The 16,209-nt window shown below is 57.6% G+C and overlaps 1 protein-coding gene across 1 annotated transcript; it reads left to right on the plus strand.

The window, feature by feature from the left end:
* Window positions 1-202: 202 nt before the first annotated feature.
* On the plus strand, window positions 203-11,792 carry LOC309596944 (BPI fold-containing family B member 4-like; the record flags this gene model as incomplete). The annotated part of the gene is made up of 16 exons (XM_082325709.1): window positions 203-777; window positions 1,357-1,461; window positions 1,622-1,765; window positions 2,428-2,488; window positions 3,059-3,119; window positions 3,673-3,764; window positions 4,121-4,333; window positions 4,576-4,629; window positions 5,160-5,330; window positions 5,512-5,579; window positions 5,724-5,766; window positions 6,418-6,481; window positions 6,712-6,788; window positions 10,885-11,008; window positions 11,335-11,402; window positions 11,604-11,792. 16 exons carry the CDS (start codon window positions 203-205, stop codon window positions 11,790-11,792), a joined length of 2,109 nt encoding a protein of 702 aa, XP_082181835.1.
* Between the last annotated feature and the right edge of the window lie 4,417 nt (window positions 11,793-16,209).

The raw sequence follows: 16,209 nt of genomic DNA on the forward strand, positions 1-16,209 counted from the left end.
TGGGAAAAACTGACAGCGGACAGTTAGAGACTGGGATAGGCAGCGATGGTCATGAAGAGCACAAACCCCTCGGCAGCCCGTGCTTGAGGAGCACAATGAGTAACGGTGTGGGCAGGGGGCCGGCAGCTGCCTGCCAGTCGCTGCTCAAAGGCTGCAGCGGGGGCCAGGGATGCAGCTCTGCCTCGCAGGCTGATGGCGGGCGATGTTTCCAGCTCTTACAGGCTCGTTCAGGCAAGGCAATGCCCTCCAAGGTGTCCTCGGAGAGGTGCCGCTCGGGAGTGGACGTCCCGGCACAGATGGAAGTGAAGATCTGTTGGGAGGCCTCGGAGGAGGTCTCCTTGGTGGTGGTGGCAGTGGCGGTGGTCTGCTTGGTGGTATTCCTGGTGGTTTGCTGGGTGGCGGTGGTGGAGGGCTGCTGGGGGGGCTGACTGGTGGTCTGCTTGGTGGAGGGGGTGATGCTGGCGGTGGCTTGCTGGGTGGAGGAGGTGGTGGAGGTGCTTATGAGGGGGGCTCCAGAAACCCTCCCAGAGGCTGGCCAGCAGCTGGTGGTGATGTCCCCAGGGGTGGCATCCCCACGGGAGTTGCTGGAGGAGCACTGGGACAAGGAGATCTGCTCGGTGACGGAGATCTCCTTGGCACGGCAGGGATCCTCGGTGGCCCCGGTGGCCTTCTTGGCAGAGGAGGACTTCTGGGCAATGGAGGGCTGCTGGGAGGCGGCGGCCTGCTCGGCGTCCTCGGGGAAGGCGGCTTGCTCAGCACGGCCCAGGGGCTCACCGGGTAAGGACAGCACCGTCCGGGCTCCTTGCAGGGGGGCAACCTCAGAGCCGTACAGGGGCAGCAATGGTGGTGCTTCAGTAGAGGCTCAGATCTGGTTTGGAGCTGATGCTTTGAGATAAACGTTGCCTGGAAGTCCCACCAGGTTTGCATTGCTGGCTGCAAAAGAGCCTCTTGAGCTACACAAGGAAAGTTAAAGGAGACAGTAGTTGAAAGGCGCTTGCCCATAGAGGGTGCACTGAACTATACATTGGCCCTGCAGAGCCAGTGCCACCGCTGCCAAACCAATGCTCGCTTGTTTGCAACCGTCCCATTTTAACTCTTAGTTGAAGCCCAGCACCAAGCAGAAGCACAAGCACAAGCAATAATAAGGCAACTAGAAGAAAGCTTCTGATAAAACTGGAAAATAGCTAGAACAGGAAAATAACTGAGAAAACTTGGTGTCTTTTGCCATTTCTGGTCTAAATGGCCTCTGACTCGCCCAGCCCTTGAGCAGTGGCTCTGTGTGAGCGGCAGAGCCCTGATGGCGGGGTGTTGGGCTCAGAGCCATCACTCCTGGTGTTCCCCTCGCTGTCCCCGCAGGCTGAGGATCGTGGAGCTGACGCTCCCCAGGGTGTCCCTGCAGCTCCTGCCTGGCATCGGCGTCCACCTCAACCTCTACACCCGGGTGGCCCTCAATGCCAAGAGGTAGGTCGGGCTGGTGCTGGTGCTGCTGGTGGCAGTGCCAGCCGTGCCCCCGGGCCCGGTGGAGGCACCACCACGAGGGGTGTCCCCGGCGGGGGGACACTGCTCCCGTTCACCGGGAAGAGGCTGCTCCGCTGAAGGTCGCTCCCTTCCCCTTGCACAGCCTCCTGGGCTTGCTCGACATCGCAGTGGAAGTGAACATCACATCAAGGGTCAGGCTAACCATGGACGGCACGGGCTGCCCCAAACTGGTGACAGAAAGATGTGATACCCTCCTTGGTGGCATTAAAGTCAGACTCCTGAGAGGGTGAGTGATGGAGGTGTCCTCTGCCGGCGTGAGCCACCTCGCCACCGGGCTTTGCCGGCCCCCAGCCCGTGCCCACAGAACAACGAATGCTCGAGGGCATTTCCCATTGCGCGTCCGAGTCCCACAGGCAACTGCGACACCGGCAGCCGCCGTCCCGGCAGGTGACAGTCGCTCACCGGCCACGTCACGGGGCTGAGCAAAGGGCTGCTGGTGGTGGTGGTCCCCGTGTGCCCCTTGCCCAGTCGCGGCAAATGGACGTGTTGTGCCAGAGGGCTGCACGACCCCGCAGCGGTCCTGGGGGGACATTTCTGTCCCAAGTGCCGCATTCACGGGCCGTTTTAACTGACATCGCATGGGAGCTTCTAAGACGTAAGCACGTGGTATGTAAATCATAGAAACCACGCGGGCTGAGGTTGCTTCTGCTCATTTAAGGAGACTATACACTACTAGATAAAAGGCAGCAATAATTTCCCACTGGCTATTTTGGGATGCAAATTACACTTATCTCATGCAAAATCCAAGCATACACGATGCACTTTGCTGCTGCATTTGCCTTGCTCCGGGAGGTCTGCGCTCCACACTGTTCACAGGGAATTGTTTAACAAGACCCATTTACTTTGCAGTAGTTTTTTTTTTCATGGTGCTCCTTTATTTTTCCACAGCCTGCTCCCGATTGTGGATAATTTATTGGCAAGTGTCCTGAACAGACTTCTTCCTAATGTGGTAAGTTGGAAAAAACCTCCACCCTGGAAAGGAGCAATGAGTCCGAAAGGCTGCAGTGCAGCTCCCTGCGGCATCGCTCCTGTCCCAGAGCGGGAGCACGGCCGCTGTCCCAGGGCTGCTGCATCCACCCGCCCGCCCGGTGCTTTGGGATTAGCAGGCGACGGTGCCATGTCTCCATCTGCTTGGGAGGAGCTGCTCCCTCCTTCCAAATGCCAGGTCAGCAAGCCCAGCGCAGGTCTGCCCAAGTGCCTGGGAGTTTCTGACGATGCTCTGGACCGTGTCGTGGGCTAATTGCATCTCTCCTCCCTCCTGAAAGCCCCAGGGTCTCTCCAGCCATCCCACATGGGCTCCTGGGACCCAGTCCTAACCCCGCTTCTCTGATGAAGGGCCCAGGGCCAGATCCAGAGCCGGTGCAGCCTCAGCAGCACCGTGGAGTCAGCAGCGGGGACTGCCATCCCGCACGCCTGGTGCTCCCCTTCCCAGGGAAAGCGCGGCAGAGCGGGGCTGGGCTGCGTGTCCTTGTCCGGCTCTGAACGCAGGCTACTCACCATCCCTCCCCGACTCTTGCAGCTCTGCCCGGTGGTCGACATCGCCCTGGGACTCGTCAATGACAAGCTGGGTCTTGTGAACTGTGAGTACTTGGTGGGTCCCACGCCTTTCCCTGCCTTCCCCCTCGTGTCACCTCCGCTCTGGCCACGCGAGGACTGTGACACTATCCCCCCTGCTGCACCCCAGGCAGGAAAAGCACCCCCCTGCTCCGCACCACGGACCCCAGCTCTGCCCTGCGCAGGGAGCGGTGACCCCCGGCAGCTCCCTGCCACCCCCGGGCAGCAGCCAGGGAGCAGTGCCCCAGCGTGCCCGCAGGGATGCTGTCCCCTCCCCACGTCTCCCCTTTCTCTGTCTCTAATCACGGACAGAAGGACCCCTGGGTGCATAAGGGTGGCATCAATGGGGTGAGCTGTGAGCTGTCCCCTCCACTGCAGCAGTGGCACGCACTGCTGGTTAGGGAAATGTCTCCTGCGGCGTTACCGCTGAGCACAGAGCACTGGGGGCCGGAGCCAAGCGGCTCTCCTGAGCCCACCTGCGAGCCAGGGCTCTTCTGGAAAAAAAGAGCTGCTGGGCAGGGGAGGGTCCTGGCACCCGAGCCCAGCGGGGAATCGCTGAGTCCCTTCCTCTCCCCCCAGCACTGGTGCCCCTGGGTTTGCTGGGCGGTATCCAGTACACCGTGTCCAGCCTTCCCCTGGTAACCGGACAGTTCCTCGAGGTGGACTTGAACGTAAGTCCTGCATCTTCTCCTTCCATCCACGTACAGGGGGTGTGCTATTTCACTCGGGTTTGAGAAGGGCTCCTCGGGCTGTCCCTGGGGCCACCTGCGCCCGAGCAGCGGGCTCCGAGGTGGCTGTGAAAAGCTGGGGGAGGTCCCAGCTCGGTGCCCTGCTCTTGCTGCTGCCGCTGTCATGGGAGAGCGCAGCAGGGTTTGCATTTCATGAACCTCTGGAGAAGGACGTGTCACAGGGCCTGACTTGGCGTGGTCGTGTGTGCAGCAATTTCACACCGAAGGAACATGAAGTGATCCGTAAAGGCAAATATTGCAAACATTTTGGCCTGTGCTTCCTTCCCCTGTAACTCCAGACTGTCGTCGGGCGGATGGCAGGAGGCCTGGTGGACTACCCGCTGGGAAAGCCAGAAGCTGTCCCCACACCGCCACGGGTCCCCGTGCCACCCCTGCCACCGATGGCGGACACCAGCTCCTCCCAGCTGGGCCTCTCTGTGAACTTCCTCCGCTCGGTGCTGTCGGCCCTGCAGGAGGAGGGTGCCCTGGACCTGGACATCTCCACCGGCACGGTGAGCGGGGAGCACTGCCTAGCTCCGGGTTTGGAAGGACTCAGGGTTGGCAGCCACGCAGACTGGTCCCACCGTGCAATGCCTTAGCACCTCCGTGCCATTTATCAGGGTCTCTGCCATCTTAGATGAAAAAAGCGAGTGAGAGGCCGTGCGCCTGACGCCCTCAGGCACGTTGCGGTGGAGGCAGATTCTGCTGAAAACCGCCACACGGGCATGCAGCGTTTCTCTCTTCTCTGTCACAGTTTCCTGAGCTCCCGCCGCTAACAACATCGACCCTTGGAGCCCTGGTGCCTGCGGTGAGTCCTGGTTCCCCCTTGCACTGCAGGTAACCCGGTCAGAGCAGCAGTGTCCCGGGCAGGGGAGGTGTCCCTGTCTCATCCTCCTCAGAGGCATCATCTCCGGTGTCCCATGGACTTGCACGAGCTCTGACTTAGGTCCAAAACTGGAAGCCACGGCAGGCCAGAGCCCAGTTTGTCACCCTGTCCTCTGCATCCCTCTCGGGGGAAGCCTCGCAGCTGCCCCGTCCGCCTGGATGCGGGGCTGTCTGTGGGGCTCCGACCGGGATGAGATGCTCTCAGCGAGACCCAGGGCGTCCATGGGCTGAGCACACAGCTAGCTTGGCTTCACTTCAGCCAGCTGAGATGCAAACTTGTTGGACTGGAGCAATTCAGGACCAGATCTGCCCCCGGGAGCAGCACTGTGCAAATGCTGCCGGAGCAGGCAGCCTGCCCTCTGGCTCCTGGTTACTCGTTTGCTCTGCCTGGTCCAGTCTCAGCACTCTCTGTGCTCCTGCCAGCAGAAACTTTCCACCTTTGGATGTTAACAGGTTTTCGAGGTGTACCCCAAGTCATGTGAATTGCTGCTGAAAATTGCAGTCCCTGAAGCACCTGTGGTGACCTTAAAGAAAAATAAAGGTGTGATCCAGCTCACGGCTACCGCAGAGGTGGTGGTGATCCACCCAGATGATGTCCAGAGGTCTCTCTGCCTTCTCAATATTGTATGTATGAAGGAGCAACCCAGGCAGACATTCCTCCCGCGGTTCCCCCTCCCCGCGCAGTGGGTGCAGGGGTGCCGGTAGATGGGACCTGCACCCGGCGTGACACGGCTGGGCCGCAGGCTTGGGCTTGGGCAAGGGCTGGAGGAGCCACCCCTGCCCTGACCTCTCTGTTTGACCGCAGGACACCTCTTTGCTGGCCCGGTTTTCGGTCAAGGACAACAAACTGAAGATGGGCGTCAGCCTGGAGAAGTAGGACACTGGTCTTCATCTGGGGGGTGGCCAGGGTGGCCATGGATGTGGGACCTCCTGGGCTGCGTGACGATGAGGGCATTGACAGGACTGGGTTGTCAGAGGAACTGCTCCGATTTTACTCACCTCTGCTTCCTCCTGCAGGGCTGATCTCTCCTTGGTGTCTTCGTCCATCGGTGGTTTTGATGTAAGAACACGAGCAGCCTCAGCAACACTCAAAATCCATTGCAGAAAGCGGAGTGCTGATAGATATTGCCTCGGGAGAAATAAGGGCCAATTATGGTCTAATGGTTGTGTCGTATTTTTAATAGCACCTTTCTTTCACCTCTGGAGATGGATTTTTTTTTATGGATGATCCATGAGCAATTTTCAGAAAAAATCCTCACTGAGAGGGAGAGGTTTTGGGTCCTCAGGGACGTCCCGCACATGCCCACGACGTCCCCTCGGGATGTGCCTGGGGAGGCTCGTCCCTGTGCCTCATCAGGGACAACGGCAAGAGTTGGGAGGAATCCTGGGCTCTCCTGTCGCAGGATACCTGCAGACAGAGCACGTTTGGTTTCCAGGGGTAGTTACTGCAGGCAGCTTTAATGCCAGTGGGAAGGGCCCTGTGGAATGGCATTATTTTGGGACTAAAAATTGACCATAGAATGCTTAAAGTCCAACTTCTGTGAAACTGGGAGCTTGCGTTAGGTGGGTGTGGAGCTGGAGCACCAAGGCTTCAGGCTGGGTTTAGCTGGTGTGAGCGGAGCATCCCCACGTGCCCGAGGACAGGGCGAGCTGGGCTGACCACGGGACCGGGACCAGCAGTGGCACCAAGCGACCCCTCTCCCCGTTGCAGGTCTCGTCCCTGGAGATGCTCGTTGGCCAGATTTTTGATGTTGCCTTCTTGCCTGCACTGAACAGTAAGGAAGCTCTTATACCTTGTTCACGTATTCGTTTGTGCTAGGCCGTACCCTAGACGCTGAATTTATGCAGGTGTAGTATGACACAAAGCCTTTCTGGAGAGCCTTGCACTCGCGGAGGGAGGGCTTTGCATGCAGGGAGGATGGAGCTGGGGACCAAGCCCCGGGCAGAAGCTTGGCAGCGACCCCCCATCCCGCAGCACTGAGCTGGGCTGGCTTGTGACCCACAGGCGTGCTGGGAGCGGGGCTTCCCCTCCCCAGGCTGCTGAACATCGACTTCACCAGCGCGGACGTCGACATCATCGAAGTAAGTGCCCAGGCCGTGCCCCGAGGTTCCCCTGCCAGCACCTCAGCTCCGCTCCGGAGCAAAGGCAGCGCCCGTCACTTGTGCAGAGGATGCTCGGAGAGGGAAGGTGACCCCTTTGCTTCACCAGGACCTCATCGTGCTGTCAGCGTGAGCCGGGGACGCGGGCTGGGAAGGGACCCCCCGGTTTTCCCCGTCCGCCTCCTGAGGGACTGGAGCCCAGCCTGCCCGAACGATGCTCCACCACATTTCTCTTTGTACCTAACACAGCAAAGCAGCAGCTTGGTCTTTTCCTTGCCAGTGTTGCATCCTGCCTACATGGCTTGGAACAGAAGGAACACAGGTGGTTTTTGCCTCCAAACGTTGTGTTTTGGACTCTTTTGTGGATACTGGGAAGGACATGGGTGTATTTTGCATCCTCATGCTTGGGTTTAATAAAGTGCAGCCCTCTCTGCAGCCGCAGTGGGTGCTCGAGCCTGCGGGGGTGGCTGGCTCTGGCGAACCCCAGGGGCTCAGGACACACTCCGGCTGCGGTGGGTGGGAGGGCTGCAGCCCCCTGCCCACTTGCCCAGCCCTGGCTGTGCCCACCCGGGCAGCTCAGGGTGGGCAGAGAGCGGTCTGCTGGCAAACCCAGAGATGTCAGCCTCTCTTCAGGGCCTGGACCCAAAGCTGTGGGGTCTCTTGTTTATCCTGAGGACCCCTCACACCATCACCTGCCCGGGCTTTACCGGGGCTTTGTCCCGGGCGCACGTGGGGAGCCCAACGAGCTCCCCTGGCCCATGAGCGGTCGTGCCGCATGGCCGGGGTAATTCACCCATCGATGCCTGTGAACTCCACGTGAACCACACAGTTTATTTATGCATGGGCTCTTCCCTGCGGTTCAGGTGCCTGTTGAAGCAATGAAGGTTTTGCTAATTTAAGGCTCTAAAGCCATCGATTGCTCCTGGGGTGAAAGGGAATAGCTGGGACGCCTGTAACATTGCTGCCTTTGAGACTGTCCTGCCCCTGTCCAGTCCAGATCTGCCCTGAAAACCACCTGGAACCTCAGACTCAGGTTTTTCTGTCATCTTTCATGCTCCTTTTCCCTTCTCCTCTGTATTTATTTGCCCATTTTCTTTTATTTGTTGTCTCTCAAGCCTCCTTTAAACTGCCAAGAACTTTCTGGGAGGCACAAGCCAGCTCCTGTGTCCCTCAGGGTGACAGGCAGTTTTCACGGTGCAGCTGGTATGCCATAAACCCACACACTCTTCAGTTTGTGATAATTTTTCTTTAATCAGCCTTGTGCTGTTTCTGTGCATAATTACCTCGTTGGGAGGTAATTGCTCTCCTCTCACTGTCCTCAGACCCTTGTGCCCTGCCGAATGTGACGGAGCATCCCCTGGAGAGGCGCTGCCCCAAACTGTCCCTGGGACCCTCTGCTCAGCCAGAGGCCCGGGAGCATCCCCAGCCCCCCGTGGCATCCCCCTTCGCCCTGGCTGCTCCGAGGCTCTCTCATAGGAACCGCGATGCTCAGGGGATGGCCTGGGGTCTGCGTGGCCCATGGAAATTCGGAGATGCAGAGAGGAGAGGGAGGCGAGGGAGGGATCACAGACTTCCACCTCTCTGCCTTGGCAGCAAGGGCTGCCCCGGGCTGGACGCCGCTGCTGCCGTAGCTGCGAGCTGGTACCCGCTGCTGTCTGCAAAGCACAGCACCATCTGCACCGGAGCCGCCGGGCACCTGCGGCACACACGGTTCTGGTGACTGCCGTCGTGGCGGGGTCTGGGGCTTCCAGCGGGGCCGGGTGTGCGGGGAGGATTTGCAGCCAGGGGCTGTCGGGTGCCAGCACCCTCCTGCTCCGCTCTGGGCCGCTCTGGGAGAGCAAAGCGAGAGACACCGAGTAGATGTGAGCAGCAGCAGCCACCCATGCCACAGCCCATGTCCCTACCACAGCCATGGCCAGCCACGCTGGGCCATGTGCAAGGAGCTGCATGGTGCTGGGCTGGATGGGACCTCATCCAGAGCATCCCCTCCCTGGGGCCGTGAGCCCCTGCCCCAGCACCCAGAGGCTGCGGGGGGCTGCCCTGCTGGTCCCTCCTCCCAGGCGTGCGCTGCCACCCGGGCTGGAGGGGACGAGCCCCGGGGAGCGGGGTGGCAGCGTGCCCTGGCCAGGCAGGGCACCGCACCCAGCCCGAGGGGAAGGGGCCAAGCCACCGGGCTTGCTGGGTGCTGCTGGCCGCGGTCCGACGCTGCTACGTGAGCATTCAGGGTCATGCTGGTGCAGGGTTCACACTTCACAGCCAACGACGAGGAACTATTCCTGCTTCATCTTTCCCTGGACTTCCCCTGTTCCTGCAGCGCGGGTATATAAGAGCTGCTCCCGCCGGCCGCCGCTGCAAGGCCGTGGGCAGCTGCGCCGCGACATCAAAGGGCTCCAGGTAAGTGGCGTTAAGGCACCGTGGCCACAGAGCTCCCGGTCCCATTAGACGACCTACAGCAAAGTGTAACTCGGCTTTAAAAGCAGGAATTTTAATGATGTTTTCCTTTGATTTCTGTAGCAGCATTTAATAATTTATGAAAATTAATTTTTAAAGCTAGTAGAGCTCTTGCTTGTCAAATTCCACATTTATTTTTGTTGTTGTTAGGTTTGTTATAATGACTAAGCTAGCAGAAATGAATAGGATATTTTTTATGATCTTGGTGACCAGAATTCAGAACGATTTTCAGCTTATCATATCTCATCTCAGCTGGTATAAAATAAGCAAAGCCATGCGTTTGGCATCTACAAGATGTTCAGCTCACTTAAACGCGTGTGACCAAGGAGGTACCAACCCGATAGATAGCGTTAATGACTGCAGAGACAGTTGTCTACTTTGTCACGTACCCTCTCTAAGAGCTCTTCTAAAAGACCTGAAAACCATTTTGGCACCCTTTTGCAATGCTGCGCACGTCTTGCAGAGACCCTCCAACAAATCCCACTGATTTTATTTGACACGATTTTCAATGGGAGCTGCTCAAGCCTCTATCTTTCTCTCCTGTTCAATAATCACAGCTACAGGAGCTGTGCATCATTACATGCTGATCAAAGGGAAAATGTAAAAGACAGCCTAGTGAATTAAAGTCTAATTTAATTGTGCCAAGAACTGTCATAGAGGGATTTTTTTTTAAAGTATCTAGAACAGATAAAGTTGTTCAGCCTGACCTAAATAACGTCGTTTCTCAGTGCTGAACCTCAAATCTGCAGCCCGTACGTTGTTTTTCTCAGAAGAGACAAGCCGGGGCGCCCGGCCCAGGACGCGGGCTGTGCAGGCGCGTGCTCCCTTAAGCTGGGCCCACGGCAGTGCTTCAGCAGGTGCCTTTTTTCATTTCTTTGCAAACACCTTTTTGTGCATAAACAAACACTCCACAATGTCGGTTGCAACCCCAAGAAGTCCAGCTCATGCGGAAACATGATGTCCTTGAAGCCACTTTCTTTTGACCAGAGGCAGATCAAATACAGGGAAAGTGGACTCTCTTCATAGCCTGAATGGAGCAAGATGAGAAAAACAAACAATCTGCCCACAGAAAAGTGAGTCTGATTTTGGCTGCGCTTCGAGCTTTAATAACGCAAGGTGTTCTTCATAACGGGGAGAAGGACACGACTTTGACACACACCATTTTTTATCCGGCTGTGCCCCTTTGCGTGTTCTTCTTTCAGGGCCATTTCGGAGTGGTTGGAAGCCATCTGTCTCGCTCGGTACAAGGTCCTCCTGCCTCATCGCCATTGCTCTTGCTCTCTTTAAAATGGCATTTTCTCCCTCCAAGCTTCCCTGCAATGTCAGGCACCCAGCTCTGCAGCGGGGTAGCCCAGCCGGGCATGGAGACACCAATGACTCGGGAGGAACACGTTGCCGTGCTCCAGTTGCTCCCTGATAACCAGAAGCATTTTGACCTTCCTGGGTGGGAAAAGGGTGCTGTGGGTCCCGGCTGGTCCCTTGGGGCTGGGGGACAGTGCCTGGGGGCTGCATGTCCAGGGGTACCCTGGGGCAGTGCACATGAAGGATGGAGAGCTGGACCGGTGCCCAGGCTGCCAATTCCCGCACAGTGGGGCTGGTGCTTGGGCTGATGTGGGTCTCTCCGCAGGTGCTGGGACCAGAGATGCTGTGTTTCTGGTGTCTCGTCCTCCTTGGGAGCTTCCTGCCCCCCTCCCAGGGCCTCCTCAACCTGGGCAGTGTCCTTGGGCGGAGCCCAGTGCAACCCAAAGACGGTGAGCTCGGAGGTTTTCCATGTTTCTCGGGGAGTGTCGTAGCACCAGCAGCTGTACCCACCTTGGTCCTGGTGTGTCCTGTGCCATGTCGGGCTCGTGGAGCATCCCTCTGCTCATCAGGGACCTGCCTTCTGGCAGGCTCGGCTCCATGGGGTACCCAACTTTGAGCAAGGATGCTCAGAGGTCCCACGAAACCTCATTTGCAGGTCAACCTAATGTAGCTGAACCAACCTTTCTTGTCAATGAAATCTTTCCAACAGTAAAAGTCTGATTAGTAACTGGGACTTCCTTGGTGCAGGTCTGCTTGGTACCGGTCTTCTCGGCAGTGAGGGTCTCATCAGCAGAAAAGGTGGATTGCTTGGCACAGGCCTTCTTGGTGAAGGTGGGCTACTTGGTACTGGCCTCCTTGGCAGAGGAAGTCCAAGTGGAGAAGAAAGCAGTGGTCCCCTTGCTGCAGAAAATGAATCCAGCAGATCTGGGGTCCTTGGCACAGGCCTCCTAGGTGAGGAAGGTCGGCTTGGCATGGGTGCACTGGGGAGAGGAGGGCTTCTTGGCAATGAAAACCAGAACAGTAATGGACATCTGATTGTTGCAGGAGGACAACCTGGAAGCAGTGGTCTGCTCGGCACAGGCATCCTTGGTGGGGAAGGCCTTGGCAATGGTCTCCTCGGCAATGGTCTCCTCGGCAATGGTCTCCTTGGCAATGGCCTCCTTGGCAATAAAAGCCTTCTTGGAGAGAAAGGTCTGCTTGGCACAGGGCTGCTTGGAAACGGAGGTCTCTTGAGCAATGGAAGTCTACTTGGTCTTGATGGTCTTCTGGGTGAAGGAGGACTGCTGGGTGATGGAGGACTGCTGGGTGATGGAGGACTGCTGGGTGATGGAGGACTGCTGGGTGATGGAGTCCCTCACAAGTCAACACGCTTTGCCTGGTAAGTCAGAGCAGCAGCACAGCGGTGGTGCTCGCTGCAGGGTAACAAATAACGTTCAGAGGAGAGGTTCCCCTAAAGGGGTGCTCCAGGGGACCAGGTCCTCCCTGTTATACAAACCACCAGTCCTGGGCTCGCAGCTCACGTGAGGTGCTGCCGCAGGGGGAATTCCAGCCAGAGACGGGAAAAGTCTTCCCCATGGGAATGATGTGACACCGTGACAGGCATCCCAAGAGCTGGGGGAATCTCCATCCTTGGGGATGGTTGAGACTCAGTGGGACACAGCCTTGAACAACCTGACCATGCTTTGAACTTGGCTCTTCTTGGAGCGGGGGCTGGCCCTTCCCCACCTACATGTTTAACTGGGAATATCCACACAGGGAACAGGTCAAACAGTGAACAGGAAGAGAGGGGACCATAGGGTCTGGTCCTGCTGATTCTGCCATCTCAAGGTGGGTTTGCTTTGGTGTCGACCCCCAGGCTGAAGGTACTGAACCTCGAGAACGTCCGAGTGTCATGGAAGCTCTTTCGCGGGGGTGAGCTCATGCTGAACCTGTACTCGAAGCTGGTGCTGCGCTTTCCAGGGTGAGCAGGGCTGATGGGTGAGACAGCGGAGCAAGGCCATGGGGGCCTGAGGGTGCTGGGGAGGACTGGACATTCCCAGGTGCTGGAAAAACATCCCAAAAGCTCTGTGCTGTGCTGCTGCCTCTCCCTGGGGACATTTCCAGCTGTCCTCGCTCCAAAGGCACAGTCTCAGTCTTTGGCGGCCGGCAGAGGCAGAGATCCTCCTGTGGACAAGGTGTTGGAAGCAAAGTGCCAGGAAGGCTCCCTGCTCCTTCATGTCGACTTGTCCTTCCTCCGCCTGAAGTCAGAAACGTCCTGGAAACCCCTCTGCGCCCGTTTGCACACTGGGGCTTCAATGATCTGCTAACAGGACCAGGAGCCTGATGGAAGTCCTGAGACTAAAACATTGTCCCAGCTGAGCCCAAGCTTGCAATTCAGCCACAGATACTGCTCTCCTGGGCTGCTTTGGTCTCCTCCATAATCCTCCAAGCCACTTCCTTATTTTTCAGGATTTTCCAGTTTCTGAGTGGATCCTCGGTAGAAACAAACATCACGTCACGTATCGCACTGACCCAAGACACCCCCGGTGACCTCAAGTTAGTTATTAAGGATTGCAGCAACCTGCTCGGTGGCTTCAGCGTCAACCTGCGGAAGGGGTGAGTGTGGGAGCCTTCACCGTTATCCAGCCATGAGGAGCCCATGGGTTTTCCTCATAGAAAAGCCAATTTTTTTGAGAAACCTGCAAGGGGATGGGCTATTGGTATGGGCACAGGGAAACAGCTAAAATAGTGGGCAGGCCTGGCCATGGGTCAGCTCTGTGCATGTTTGCGGCGGGGCAAAATTTCAGTCTCAAGTCTGGGCACAGATTTACACATTACCAGTCAGACTTTGAGAAGCAGGTAACAAAGTCCTGAGCATCTGTAATTCCTGCTAAAGCCTGGGGGAGCTGTGGGCTTGCAGCATCTTTGAAGATCAGAGAGAAGAGAAGACAACGGGTGCTGCGCTGCGGTGCTCACAGCGTTGCAGACCAGCAGAGTTCAGATTTGCCTTGATGCCGAGCGCCGGGTTTTGACAACGTCCCCAGTAATTTTTGTCTGCTTTTTTCCCTTTCCAGCTTCCTCACCAATCTGGTGAGCAGGGTGCTGAACCAGTCTCTTCAGTCTCTCGTACCGGCGCTGGTGAGTGCCTAAAAGTCCTTCGCTGTAAGAAGCTGCACTTTAATGGGAATTACTGCTCTTGCCATAATTGTCTACCAGATTTACATATGCGCACATATATATATATATATATGTGTGCATGCACAGACACATGCTCACATCCCATAAGTGAATTCTGCAAACTTCCTTGATCTTTCTTACAGCCAGGATTTATTTGTTAGACGTAATTCAAATTCCATCATGCAATGTTACGGGATAATTTGTAACCAATTGCTTTCTGAAACACCTTCTGGTACCGAGACGGTGCAGTAAGCAGAAGTGACAGCCTCACTTAGAAAAAAGGTGCTTGTTAGAAAATCTTTTATTCTGTTAAATAGAATCTGTGCCATCCTGAGAAGAGGGCTGAACAATTTATACTGCTCTTTTTCCATGGAGGAAACTGTGCTGTAGGAGCCGATTGCTCCGTCTTGATTTAAAGTCTGTGAAACTCAAACGATGTTAGGGGAGCGCGTTGCTACACCCCCGATATTCTCACCGAGGCTGTGCCACTTGTTACCGTTGCAGCTCTGCCCGTTAGTGAATATTTGGGTCAGCATCATCAATATTAAGCTACAATTCCTCAACCGTAAGTTGTTAAATTTTCTCTTCTATATTAATTTTTAGCGTGACACTTGGGTTTTGCGTGTCTAGCTATCTCCGCAGGCAGCGGGCGTCTCAGGAGAGCCGGAGCCGTGGCAGAAGGAGCTGGTCTGCCGGAGCAGGAGCAGCTCCGCTCCGCCGGCAAAGCTGCTGTGGGTGGCACAGTCCTGGCTCACCCCACTGCTGCCTGACATCACGAAAGCACCACGATCCTGCCGTCCTCGTGGTCGTTTCTCTAACTGGGGCCAGACCCGAGCTGCGGCCAAGAGAGGCAGCTCTGCTGGGACCCCCCGGTTTGCAGCCCCGCAGAGCCGGGGGTTTTCCCTCCCTGGCTCTGCTCACTGAGTCCTGCACAGAGGCAATTGCTGCTTCATTGCATGCGATGTTGTCCCCGTTTACCCAAAACACTTCCCGCGTGAGGAGACGTGCAGCAGGTAGCTCCAGGGCAGTGGCTTTCATGGGAGCCTTTGAACCGCGGGAGGTTTGAGACCCGCGGGAAGGCTGAGGGGTTTTTCCTCCTCTGGTGCTGGGGACGTCGCCGGGCAGGGACTTTGCTCTCCCAGCCTCTGCCAGGTGCTCCCCGTGCCAGCGCGGCTCCGGGCAGGCAGAGCACCCCGGGAGGCTCCTGAACGGGCAGCCGGCTCTGCCCAGCCCTGACGGCCTCTCCCTCTCCCCAGGTGTTGTCTCCTTTGGGCTCCTGGGGAAAATCCACTCTGTCCTCTCCAATTTGCCGGTGACGTCCGAGCAGTCCATGGAGCTGGATTTGCAGGTACAGCCGTGTCCCGTCCCTGGTCCCCCCTGCGCTGCCTGCCCTCCCGCCCGCCGCGGCCTCTGCCGTCGCACACTTTAACACCTCCTTGTTTTTTGCAGAATTCCCCATTCCCAAGCGCCTTCATCGACTGGCTCCTGCAGAGTAAGTCTGGCCCCGATGCCATGAGGGGGATCCCCACTGGTGTCTGTGAGCCAGAAAGGGGCAGCAGCCGCATCAGCGGGATGCACGAGGGTCACAGCCCTGGCACAGGGTGGTGGCCAAGAGCGGGGAGCGGGTCCCCAGGGCCGCAGGCTGCAGCCAAAGCCAAGGGTGCTGATGCACCTTGGCGTGGTCCCACGAAGCGCTTCCACCCCACACGGCACAGCAGTGCTGTGGGGCGGTCGGGGTCCCTGGTCCTCAGAGGCATCCCCGGCTCAGGCACAGGCAGGTTTACCCCTGAGCAGCGGCTGCTTTGCCGCGCTCGGCGGCTCCGGGCGTGTGGTTGCAAGACAAAGTCTGTGCGCTCCTACTGATGCCCTGCACAGCCCTGGAAAAGTCATTTCACCTCTCATAAAAGGATTTAATAATATTTACTTAATAGGAGTGAATAATGGTCCTCAGAATGCTGTGAGGATTAATTAATATTTGCAGAGGTGATTGGAAGAGCTTTCAGCTTCATATGCATGCAAAGCTAATATATAGAGGAGGGAAGGAAGAGTTGGAAGCCTTCCCAGCTTCCCCAAAAGCGTGTTCCTCAGAGCACTAAATCATCTCTGCCCATAAAGCCGGGGGCTCTCAGGCCGCCGGCGCATCGGGCGCTGCAGAGCCCGGCCCCGCGGGTGGGGGCTGCTGGGGCTTGGGGGGCCGGGGGCCGGGGGCCGGAGTGCGCTGACCTGGGTCCCTCTCCCCCAGCCACAGGAGTCGATCCTGGGAGCATTCCGTAGCCACGGGGCCGGCCGTGCCGTGGGGTAAGGACGATTTGCTGGCTGGGGACCTGGCTCAGAGCTCTGCTGCAGGAAGTGCCAGCGCCGGCGCTGGCGCTGGTGCCAGCGCTGGTGCCGGTGCTGGTGCCAGTGCCTGGGCTGGGTGAGACGAGCCGACCAGGGCTGCTGCTGCCGCCTGGCAGCGGGAGGTGACGGGAGAGCACGGGGCTGCCACTCCAGG

This window comes from Platalea leucorodia (genome assembly GCF_965183815.1).
Source record: "Platalea leucorodia genome assembly, chromosome: 13".
NCBI lineage: Eukaryota > Metazoa > Chordata > Aves > Pelecaniformes > Threskiornithidae > Platalea > Platalea leucorodia.